The sequence below is a fragment of the Onychomys torridus genome, chromosome 10 (assembly GCF_903995425.1).
Source record: "Onychomys torridus chromosome 10, mOncTor1.1, whole genome shotgun sequence".
Lineage (NCBI taxonomy): Eukaryota > Metazoa > Chordata > Mammalia > Rodentia > Cricetidae > Onychomys > Onychomys torridus.
In genome coordinates, this window is record NC_050452.1 from 44,908,744 (window position 1) to 44,921,371 (window position 12,628).

The 12,628-nt window shown below is 45.9% G+C and overlaps 1 protein-coding gene across 3 annotated transcripts in view; it reads right to left on the minus strand.

The window, feature by feature from the left end:
• The window catches only part of Wdr19 (WD repeat domain 19), a 70,753-nt gene that overhangs the window by 13,827 nt on the left and 44,298 nt on the right, over positions 1 to 12,628 (minus strand). For 2 of the 3 annotated variants that reach the window (XM_036200889.1, XM_036200891.1), the window contains 7 exons: positions 11,296 to 11,442; positions 10,522 to 10,646; positions 7,834 to 7,946; positions 5,559 to 5,627; positions 3,240 to 3,317; positions 2,011 to 2,122; positions 976 to 1,100 (listed from right to left, as the gene is read on the minus strand). In XM_036200889.1, the coding sequence (XP_036056782.1) occupies positions 976 to 1,100; positions 2,011 to 2,122; positions 3,240 to 3,317; positions 5,559 to 5,627; positions 7,834 to 7,946; positions 10,522 to 10,646; positions 11,296 to 11,442 (769 nt within the window). The remainder of the gene's footprint in view (positions 1 to 975; positions 1,101 to 2,010; positions 2,123 to 3,239; positions 3,318 to 5,558; positions 5,628 to 7,833; positions 7,947 to 10,521; positions 10,647 to 11,295; positions 11,443 to 12,628) is intronic. The other variant, XM_036200890.1, reaches the window with a different exon arrangement.

Sequence of the window (12,628 nt, forward strand, 5' to 3'; positions counted from 1 at the left end):
CAGGCTGGCCTCAAACTCAGAGATCTGCCTGCCTCTGCCTCCTAAGTGCTGGGACTAACGGTGTGTGTCACCACCTCCTGTTTTTGAATGACATACATATGCAGGGGCTAGAGGATGGCTTAGCATACTCCAGTTCTGTTCCTTGTACCAATGGTGGGTGGATCCTAACTGTAACTCCGGATCTAGGGGGATCTGATGCCCGTGGTTCCTGTGGGCACTACACTCTTGTGTACATACTCATGCACACATGATTAAGACAATAAAAATAGATAAATCGTAAACAAAACAGAAGCCAGGCATGGTGCTGTAATCCTAGCACTAGTGATGGGAGGTAGAGACAGGAAGATCGCCACAATTCAAAACTAGCCTGTTTTCCATGCTAAGTTCCAGGCCAGCCAGGAAGAAACAGCATGACTCTGTCTTAAAGCAAACAATAACCAAACCAAACCAAACCCCAATTCACAGGGATGGGATGCAGCTCAGAGGTACAGTGTTTATCTATTATGTTGAGGCCCCTGGGCTCAATCCCAATCTACACATATACAAAAAGTATATAAAAACAAAAGCAACCGAACAGAAAGGCTCCAAGTATACAACCAGAAACAAATAGGCCAGCCTACAGGGGGAGATCCTGTGCCCAAACCACCACAATAACAAAAACCCAAACATGGAAAAACACACATGGCAAAGTCTGTGCCGTTTTTCCTCCCACCTGAATGGTTTTAGTGCTCTGGAAGCCCTGCCTCACAGTTCCCTCCCAGGAGGAAGCTTCAGGCTTCTCCTCTTAGGAGTCACTATGGTAACTATTCACTTCCTGCCCTTTGGTCTACACATGGCACCACTCTGGAGTTGGCCTACATTGCTTTTGCTACTTGAGAATACAGAGAAGCAGGGACTGGTTCCAAAGCTTGGAGAGGCACCGGAAGGGAGCCGCGTCTGGCAGGTTAGACCCCACACCACCCCTCCAGGCCTCACCCTCACGAGTATGTAGCTATGCAAGATCATGAGGTTGGTCACCATCTCTGAGGGGATTTTGATCTTCTGCGCTTTAAGTTCTGCGTACATACTGAAGAGAACATCATGCGCGTTCCGGTAGTTTCCTTGGAAAAAGAGCAAAGGGGCATTACTGCAGAGGACGTGACCCTCACCTCACAATGAGTTTGTGAATCATGTTAGGAACAACATTTCAAGCATATGGCAATGTAACAGCTTTTCTATTTTTGTTGATGGTAATAACAGCCAGTGAGTCACTCTGGAGCTTGGTGAGGATGCCAGGGTTTCTAAAACCTCAAGCCTTATCAAGCCCAGCACCCCCAGGCCACCAAAGGGGTTGGGTGTCGCAGCTCAGTGGCAGGATATCTAGTTATGTATGAGGTGCCGCCCCAGAACCACAAAACCAGACCCCCCCAAAGACAGTGAGATCCAGTGAACATTCCGAGGCAGAGGCTCAAAGCCTGCCACCTTCTCAGCCCTTCTTGGCCTCGGCTGTGGCACCATCTCCTCATCCCTTGTTCTCTGGTCCTTCACCCCAATCTCCACCATCCTCATCTCCAGCCTCCATCTCTGCCCACACCTTGCTTCTAGGAGGCCCTGGTCCTTCCTGGTTATATTTCCTCTCTCTAGTCTCATTTGTCACCATGAACAACAACTCTGAACTCAATTGCTTTCTCTTCTAATCATGAACCTCAAGAGCAGAACTTTGGCCCAGTACTCTCTGGGTCCTAAGCTCCCAGAATGCAGTTATGGAGAAGAAACTGTCCAGCAGGAGAAGGCCTCAGCACGGTTACTCACATGCCCTGGGACAGGGAATGATTTTTCCTTCTCTGAATCCTAGAAAAGGCCATCTGCTTGGTCCCCTGGGGTCAGAGCAAGCCTAGGCTAGAAGCTAGCTCCTCTCTCCTGAGCTTTATTTCGTTACCTGTAGCTTGGTGTAAAGCACTATCCCTGCATGGGCAGGGCCCTAGGTTGATTCCCTAGCACCACAGAAGCCCATCAGAGTTAGGGACGCACCTGCAGACTGCTCTTCTCGGGCGATGATGATGGCGGTCCGGGCGGCTTCACGGTACTGTTTCAGCGCCATGTACAAGCGGAACAGGTACTTGGCATCCTGGTGCATAAACCACTAGTGAAACATCACTTGCTTCATCAGCCAAGGGGGAGAAACACTTCTGTGTCTTTTAGTCACGACCACGTTCAGCTCTCAGTTACCAGAAGTGACGTTTTAAAAAGCCAGTTGGCTCAGCTTACTATGTGCAGGAACTTACTCTAAGCGGTTAGGGAACTGACGAAACCTTCAGACCTACCCTGTCCTCATTCTGTGGATGGTAAAGTGAACCCCCAGGGAGAAGGACAGTGAGGCTCTGGAGCAGTGACCAGGATGCATTCTACTCCTGACCCTGCTCCACACAGCCTCTCCAGGGATGGGGAATGGACATCTTAACACTGATCCAAGTCTTCTCTGATTATAATTTCCCTCAACCATTTCCACCGATTGCAAAGGGAGGCTGTTTCTCTCTGTACTTGGGGCTGGTTTCCAGTTTATTAAAATTAGTGGGCCTAATGGGAGAGGTGTGAGACAGCAAACGAGGGCCTGTGTCTTTTGACAAGTCACCCAAACCCCTCTGGGTCTCAGTGGCTTCACTGGATGATAAGGGCAATGGGTGCAGAGATTTGGTCTCTTCCCTACCGTGAGGGGATTGCTGCCTCTCCACACCAATGGCTTGAGTCTGTCACAGCAGATGGCTTCCAACATGGAGGCAAAGGAGTACAGAGGGCTGTGGGCACTTCTAAGACATCACATCTGTCCTCACCAAGATGGAACAGGTGGATTTCTATAGTAACATGCAGGGGCCATGGATTCTGACGTATGCTCTTAGCCTCGACCTTACAGTGATTAACACTTACATTTCATATGACTTTGTATTAATTCTACAATGGACAAATATGAATAAAGCACTGTCATTTTTAGGGCTCATTGCTAAGTCAACAGTTTCAGTGATGGCTTTACACAATGTCTAGAATCAACAAAACTGTGACAGTTTAGAAAAAACTGGTTGGGAGGGCGGTTGCGTCAAAGGGCTGTTGTGCAGGTCCCCGGGCAGAGTGGCCGTCATGGCATCCTCTAATGTGGGCATGGCTACTTTCAGGGTGACACGTCTACAGTCTGCAAGGTCATGGCGGGTAATAAGAGGACAGATGGGGCGAGGCTGAGGCATGAACCCCCAGAGAGCCCCCCATACCTTCGGCAAGCCGTCGCTCTCCCCCATCAGATGGTCTATCAGCTGATTGGTCAGAAGCTCGTCTTTGGCCTGGCCCACCTGGTTCACAAGAGAGAAACCTCGTTCAATCCTGCATCTTCAACTTAGCAGGGATGGGGAGTGAGGGCGGAGCAGAAAAGCAAACAACTTTCTGCTAAGGAAATGGAATAAAAAACAACTAAGAATAAAAACACCATGTAAATGACTTGAAATACAATTTAGCCCGGAGTCCTTTTTCATTGGTTTATAGTCTTCCTCAATAAAATTCCATCCTTAGAAGCTGTAGTTTTTCTTAGCTGCTTGTAACAAAGTATGATCTTTTCCTTTGTATACACAGAGAATGTACTTCTTGGATGTTTCAGTAAAAACATTAAGGGGCTGGAGAGATGGCTCAGCAGTTAAGAGCATTTGCTGCTCTTCCGGAGGACCTAGCTTCAGGGGATCCAACACCTTCTGGCTTCCATGGGTTCCTTCCCCCACATACACATAAATACATCTCTCTCTCTCTCTCTCTCTCTCTCTCTCTCTCTCTCTCTCTCTCTCACACACACACACACACACACACACACACACACACACACACACACACACACACACCAGGGGCTGGTGTGATGGCTCAGCAGTTAAGAACACTGGCTGCTGGTTCAATTCCCAGCACCTATATGATAGCTCACAACCACCTGGAACTCCAGTCCTAGGGGATCAAATGATCTCCTCTGGTCTCCACGGGCACTGCAGAAATGTGGTGCACAGACACACATGCAGGCAAAACACCCATACACAGTTAAAAAACAAAATAAAATAAAAACAAAAACCCATGGTCACCAAAACCCCTCAAGAGCCAGGCAGCGGTGGAGCATGCCTTTAATCCCAGCACTCGGGAGGCAGAGGCAAGTGGATCTTTGTGAGTTCGAGGCCAGCCTGGTCTACAGAACAAGATCCAGGAAAGGCGCCAAAGCTACACAGTGAAACCCTATCTCAAAAAACCAAAAACCAAACCAAAACAAAACAAAACAAAAGCAAACCTCTCAAGATTAGTGACCAAAATACTTTTCAAACAGCTCCATATCTTGAGCATACATGCATACGTGCTGTCTTAGGCAGGCTGAACATCCTAATCTGAGAATCTGAACTCAGATGTGTGTGTGTGTGTGTGTGTGTGTGTGTGTGTGTGTGTGTGTGTGCACGTGTGCATGCCTGTGGGTGGAGGCCAAGGGAAGATGTTGGGTTTCTTCTTCTACTGTACTCACATTATGTTTTGGGACAGGGTCTCTCACTGAGCCCAAACCTGCCACTTCAGCCAGGCTGGCTGTCTAGCAAGCTCCTGGGATCCTCCCATCTTGCCCTCACCTCCAGTGCTGGTGTTACAGGCACATGTGACCATGCTTGGATGTGGGTTCTGGGGATTTGAACTCAGGTCCTTGCCTTCACAGCAAGGGTTCTTACCCACTGAGCCACCTCCCTTGACCCTGAAAATGGAAACTTTTAAAACACCAAGATGATGCTCAAAGAGTTTCCAATTTGGAAGTGTTTCAGCTTCAGAGTGAGGGAACTTTCTGGAAAGCTCTAATAATCAGTGTGAGAGAACTACACCGGTGTGGGTTTATGGGAAATGGAGTAGCATTTGCCAAATTGACTACGAGAAATTTCTACTCAAATTGGGACCCACAGGTCTTCTCTTTAACTCAGACAGTGTATCCTGATGTGAAAGGACAGATCTTGTTTGCTTTAATAATGCAGGAAAGATGGAGGATGAGAATAGATTGTGTGTTGACAGCTGTCAAAGTTAGACCATGGCTACAAGAGCATGTTGTACAGGTTGGTGAAGTTTTGCATATATTTGGAAGTTTCTGGGGTTTTTTGTTTGTTTGTTTGTTTCTTTTTTTTTTTTTTTGAGACAAGGTTTCTCTGTGTTGCCCTGGCTGTCCTGGAACTCCATTTGTAGCCCAGGCTGGCCTTGGACTTAGAGAACTACCTGCCTCTGTCTCCTGAGTGCTGGGATTAAAGGTGTACACCACCAACACCCAGCTGTTTGGTTTTAAGACATGGGTGTCATGTAGCCCAGGCTGTCCTCAAACTCACTATGTAGCAGAGGATAACCCTGGATTTTCCTATCTCTATCTCCTGGGATTACAGGCATGTGCCACCAAACAGTGCTGGGGATTAAACCCAGGGCTTTCTGAATATACTCTACCAACGAGCTACATTCTTGGCCCCTGGAAAGGTCTTCAGAAATTGAAACAAACAAACACTAAATAAACTATCAGCACTCTTCGAAGTTCCAATTCAGGATTTACTTACGGTTTCAATGGCCATCTCTATTGCCACATTGTCTTCTGAGCTTGGGCATTTCAGGAAGTGCTTTAGTGCCTGAAAGGAGAGATGGACAGCAGCTAAAAACCATCAGGCTGTGTGCACTGGGCAAAGCAGCCTTACCACACAGAGACCAATGTGGGCGTGTCGCGATCTCAACCGGGGGTCTGCACAGTTCCGGGCCTTTTGCCTTTGTTCTTTGGTGACAGCGTGTCACTAGGCAGCCCTGGCTGGCCTGGAACTCATCATGGAGACTAGGCTGTGACCTCACCGAGACCCACCTCCCTCTGTCTCCTGAGTTAGAGTAGAGGTGTGCACCACCACCCTGACAGATCCACTTCAAAAGCTGGGTCTAGTTCTAAAACATGGAAAGATCCAGAGAACCTTCTAAAGAACTGAGTTCTGACTTATGATAAAATGAAAATGTAAAATGAGTTCTTTTCCTTAGGAAGATTTAATTATTTTAAGTCATTGTTTGTATTGTGTGTGTGGTGTGTGTTTGTGTGTGTGTGTGTGTGTGTGTGTGTGTGTGTGTGTGTGTGTGTTTCTGAGGATGGAACCCAGGGCCTCCTGCATGTCAGGCAGATGCTCATGGCTGAATGACCCCTATTCCTTTCACTTAATATTTATTGACCCCTGCTCCTATGTGTGTCTGGGGGGGCTGTGCTGAGTCTGTGAAGAATAGCCTGACGTGGCTCCACTTTTTGTGACAGATACTCTAACTGCGGAGACTGGTGTGAGGCGGTGGAAGGAACAGGAAGCATCTTAGTTCCTGACACACACCTGTGAAGGAACTTAGATGACAAAGGGCTACGTGGGAAGTCGGTTTAGGCGATCTGACAGGCAAAAATGTTGGTGTGTGTGGCTGACATTAAGGGGACAGAGGGACAAAAATGTGCAGATTAAACAACTCTGAGGTAGTCACTGAGTGAGCAGAGAGGAGGCAGATGAGGGGTGATGCTGGCCAAGGCCTGGCTGCAAGCATCTAGTGCGGCATGCTTCCACAGAAACAGCTCGAGGCCATCTTGGGATGCCAGGGCTGGCTGACCAACTGATGAGGAATTACCTGCATGCCAGCTAAGGAGTTTGGATACCTTCTAAAGGCCACAAATGGCAAACTGACAGCCTGTGGGTTGTATTCACAAACAGACATGTTTTCCTTGGCTAGTGAGGTATTATGCAAAAATCTGGCCAATATTTTGAATTTGGGAGACTTAGGCTTCTGTTTGTCTTGACGGACACTGTGACCAGACTGTACTGGGCTCAGCCTCCTGAACTCAGCAGTTTGCCAGGGGTAAGCAGTACCTGTTCCCTTCAGGAAGATATGGGAGATCCAGCAGTGACAAGCATCTCAACCCTAATGTCTCTTCTTTGGGCACTGTACTTCCTGCCTTAGGCAAAGTGAGTTCTACTGGGGGACAAAGGATGACTTAGAGGCAGGAGACACAGCAGACTCTGGAGCTGGAAGCAGGAAAATCTGGCTCTGGGACAGTTGATGGGGCTTAGAATAAATGAGGCAGATGTGACAGATTTTAGGAGCCTGTGCATGTTTGTGTGAAGGGTGAGGTGGGAGCTCACTGGTAGGTTTGTGCTTAGCATGTTTGTTGTAGAATATTAGTTGGAGATGTGTTTGTTACATTTGTTTATGCTGTGGAATATTTGTTTAATGTGTTGCATTCTTTTATGTTGCATTTGTTTAACTCTGTGAAGCTGTGTTACTTTACCTGTCTAAAACACCTGATTGGTCTAATAAAGAGCTGAATAGCCAATAGCAAGGCAGGAGAGGGGTAGGCAGGGTTGCCAGGCAGAGAGAATAAATAGGAGAGAGAGAAAATAAATGAAGGGAGAAAAAGAGAGGAGGATGACAGCCGTCAGCCACCCAGCCACCCAGTCAGACATGGAATAAGAAGGAAAGAGAAGACATACAGAAATAGAGAAAGGTAAAAGCCAGAGGCAAAAAGTAGATGGAATAATTTAAGTTAAGAGAAGCTAGCTAGAAACAAGCCAAGCTAAGGCCAGGCATTCATAAATAAGAATAAGTCTCTGTGTATTTATTTGGGAGCTGGGTGGCAGGCCCTCCAAAGAGTAAAGAGTAAAAGATACCAACTCCACATAGTGAGAGCCTGGGCTGACCTCCAGTACCAACAACGGAAGCCAATGGTGAGATTTCAAGTCTGAGTGTCTGGGCGCATACTGGGATTTAGAGTTTTTCCTACAGTCCCTCCTGTGGTGTCCAGGGCATGTTTCCTTGGCAAGTACTAACCCGTGAATACTGGCCACACAGCAAGAAGAATTTTCCCGCCTGAAAGTGTCTCTTTTCCCCTTCAAAATACAAGGCGATGCTCTGATAGTCTTCATTAGTTGTGTCTTCAGAACCTGCAACACATGTTCACTGAGTAAAATATCTGAGTGAAACCTGGTGATCTGCCACTGCCAATCTGAAACCAGGAGGCTGGGCCAGCGACACGGCTCAGTCAGGGAGGAGCGTGCTGTGCCCATCTGGTGACCTGAGTTGGATCCCCAGGATCTACACAGAAGTGGAAAGGACCAATTCTGTAAGGTTGTCCCTGCCTCCAAACACACGTCCTGTCAGCATTGAACATCGATCCTGCCATCCTGTCTGCTTTCATCACAAAGGATAGTTATCATAATTACTTCAAAAATTAACACTGTCCTGCCTGTTTCACTCACAACAGGAATCATGAGAGGGAAAGATGAGGTCTATGTGAAAACACGGGCTATGATCTGCTATTGTTCTTTGAGAATTTATCATTCTCAGACTCTGAATCTCATATCCTAAAACAGCAGGATCAACTGTGTGTGTGATCTTCACCATGACCCATCTAGAACTTCAGAAAACCAGAAGCCAAATTAAGCCCCAACACAAACACAGTCCAACTTGTTCTATCCATCCATCCATCCATCCATCCACCCACCCATCCATCCATCCACCCACCCACCCACCCATCCACCCACCCTCCACCCATCCATCTATCCATCCATCCACCCACCCACCCACCTACCCTCCACCCATCCATCCAACCATCCATCCACCCATCCATCCATCCATCCATCCATCCATCCATCCACCCACCCACCCATCCATCATAGGGCCTTATGACATAACTCAAGTTGGCCTCAAACTCATCCTCCTGCCTCAGCCTCCAGGTCTGACACGGCTTTTGTCTGTCCTTCCTTTTTTCTTTAGGTCTCTATGTTCTCCAGTTACCTAATGACTCCCACAGATGTGTTCCCTTGAACTCTGAAATAAATTTTCTCACAGCTCTTATCAAGTCATAGGGGCACTTTGTGAATTCTACAAAAGCAAAAAACACACAAAAGGACAAACATCTTCTTACCCCACTTATATGAGATACTTGGAATAGTCAAGTTCATAAAGGTGAAGTAGAATAATGGTCAGCAGGGGCTGGGGACAGGGGCATGTTGGTCATTATTCAGTGGGGACAGAGTTGTAGTGTGGGAGGCTGATGAAGTTCTTGAGATAGCCAGTGCTGATGGCCATACAAGTGTGAATAAAATAATTTTTATTATTTATTTTGATGTGTATAGGTGTTTTGCCTGCATGTATGTCTGTGCACCATATGGGTGCAGTACCTGTGGAGGCCAGAAGAGGGTGTTAGATCTCCTGGGACTGGAGTTATATCGTGTGGGTGCTAGAAATCAAACCCAGGTCCTCTGGAAGAGCAGCTAGTGCTCTTGACGGCTGAGCCATCTCTCCAGCCCAAATGTTCTTTTAAAAAAGAATTTAAGAATTGCATTTATTTACTTTGTGTGTGTGGTGGCAGGGCTTGTGCGTGTGGAGTCTGGAGGACAACCAGGGAGTCAGTTCTCTGCCTCCATCTGGAGGTTTTCGGTTGTCTGTCTGTCTGTCTGTCTGTCTGTCTGTCCTGGTGGAGGCTCCTTTACCTGCTGAGCCTTTTCTCTGAGTTGGTGTGAGTGTTCTGACACAAGAGAAATCACGGCCGCCCCTTTAAAATTGAACTGCTGGGAACTGAATCCAGGACTTCACCTATGCTAGAAATGTACCCATCTAAGAATCATACAAATATATGTATTCTTAGAAAAGAAAATTCTGTTTTGGATCTGCAAAATCTTTAAAAACCATAATTAGCATATATTGCTTTCTTAAAGTAACCCTACATTCTGAACTGGTATCTTAACTTCTGTTTTATAAAAACATTTTCTTCAAAACAAACAAACAAAAAACTGGTTATTTTTAATGGGTACGAGTGTTTTGCCTGCATGTTTGTATGGACCACATGTATGCAGGTTCCCAAACAGGCCACAGGAGGGTGTCAGATCCCCTGAACTGGAGTTGCAAACCATCATAACCTGCCATGTGGGGGTTGGAAACTGAACTCAGGTCCTCTGCAAGAACAGCCAGTGCTTTTAACCCTCAGCCACCACCTCCCCAGCCTTTGAAAACATTTTTATTGTCTAAGATAATCCTGCATTTCCCATCACCCTCATGGTAAAGTCTTGCTTACCACTTCTGACTGATAAATAGCAGGGTTTGGGAAATGTGGCCCCTCTTGGAATTGACCCCATATTTCTGACAGTGGCTTTTCTTTTCTTTCTTTCTTTTTTTTGGTTTTTCGAGACAGGGTTTCTCTGTAGCTTTGCGCCTTTCTTGGAACCCGCTTTGTAGACCAGGCTGGCCTTGAACTCACAAAGATCCGCCTACCTCTGCCTCCTGAGTGCTGGGATTAAAGGTGTGTGCCACCAATGCCTGGAGGCTGCTTTTCTTATAATTTTGCCTCACCTTTAGGCTGTTGAGAGCCTGAAACCCAGCAAGTAACATATGTGTATATGTGTATATACATGGCTTAGGTTTGTACAGGAGTGCTGTGTATACACCCATCTAAGCTTTAGATTGTAAGTAGGATAACAAAATCTTCAATAAGTATGGAGGGGACACAATGGTATTTACCAATGATGTCTGCGTAGATCTCCATTTTGTTGTGCTGCTGAGCCAGAGTGAAGGCTTCATTGTTACATTTGGACAGGACCAGAAACTGGATGGCAGACCCATAGTCACCAAGCTGGAGAAAGAACCTATGACAAAAGGCCGTTCTTAGCTCGACTCTCATGTCAAGTTTATGACTGTGATGGTCAATTTCATCACCTTGACAGGCTCTAGAAACATCCAGGGGCACACTTCTGGGCATGTCTGAGGCAGTTTCTAAACTGGTTTGAGGTGTGAAGTCTAAACAGAAATGTGGGCAGCATCATTCCATGGGCTGGGATCTCAGACTGAGTAAGAGGAGAAAGTGAGCTGGGCCCAGCATCCTCCTCTCCATGCGTCCTAACTGGACGCCCTGACCAGCTTCCTCAGACCATTACTGTTCTTTCCCTGTGTGATTGACAGTGCTCTCAAGAACCGTAAGCCAAATAAAGCCTTTATCCTCTAAGCTGCTCTTGTCAGGCAGTTAGTTCCTCACAGTGATGAGAAAACCAACAAATACCATGATGGATAAAACAAAATATTTTTTCAACAAGGTAAAAAAAAAAAAAACTTATCCCATAACTGCAGTTCTGTATTATCTGTTTACACATTCTCACATGCTGACCACAACAAACATCCATTGCACTGATATCTAGAGCTAATAAAAACATAAGAATAATTTATACATTTGATGGGGGAGGAGGGTCTGTCTTTTACACTTGTTTTTTTGGAGGTCCAAAAATGCAAGTGTGCTGTCACCTGGCTACCATCTTGGCTCCATCCAGAGACTGGGTCTCTCTGACGATGCTGACGGCCTTTTCGGGGTTGTTGAGGTGGTCCAGGTAGATGCGGATGACACTGTTCCATTGCTTTGCATTCTCATAAGCTAGCACGGCTTCTTTGTACCTGGGAGAGACACAGGTCAAGTACACTCTCTCAACGCTCTCAGGGGTTTTTTGTGAAGAGTAGGAGCCAGCAAATGTGGGGGACAGTTTTCTATTGTGGAGATAGCAGCTGCTCTGTTTTCTTGAACTTCTTTCTCCTTCAGAATCAAATACCGGGTATTCTCCTACTAAAATGCATTCTCTTTTAGGGGTTGCATAAATGAAGTGTAAAGGACCAATATGGAATTTTATTTTTTCCTATGAACTAAAAGCATGAATTTGTTTACATTCTACTGTGTTTTTTATTTTCAAGTGGAAAGATGGTAACAGCAGTCTACACTAATATTTCCACATTATTTTAGAAAACAGAAATTACAGAATGTTTCACAATGACAGACATAAAGCTTTAAAAGCAAGACAAAATCTTCGCATGTTCGCCTCCAGATGGTGCTCAGGACTTCCCAGCTCAGAACAACTTTCTGCTCTTCCAATTTCAACACGACATTTAAGTGTATCAGTACCTGCTTTCCAAGGTTACTTTTTTAAAAGTGGAAACCATTACTAACCTACAAAGACCTCTTAAGAGATACTTCTGACATTAGTTTCCAAAGACTAGAAATTTATGCTTCCATCAGCCACACACAAGAGCTTTTTGACAGCATGGTTTTGTTCAAAATAAAAATAAACACCAAATATGGTAGCATGCTCTTTTATTTATTTATTTATTTATTTATTTATTTATTTATTTATTTATTTATTTATTTATTTTGGTTTTCCGAGACAGGGTTTACTCTGTGTAGCTTTGCGCCTTTCCTGGAACTCACTTGGTAGCCCAGGCTGGCTTCAAGCTCACAGAGATCCGCCTGGCTCTGCCTCCTGAGTGCTGGGATTAAAGGTGTGCGCCACCACTGCCCGGCTAGATAGCATGCTTTTACTGCCGTGGGGCGGGGCTTCCAATGTTCCCAGGAGTGCAGCTCATAATTGTATTTCCTCCTGGTCTTGCCTTTTTTCTTTAGCCCCTTTCCTAGTAGTGGTTTTTAGTTCTTTACACCTATCAAGCCGTAGAAATTTTCAGTATGTTTAGGATAATCCCTCTTCATGCTATATGTAGTATCGCACTGTGGCTTAAATAGGGACCCATGTGTCTATTTGCTGCTCTGCATCCTGAAGGCATCTTTCTTACCATGTTCTTGCCAGATTGTGCTGAA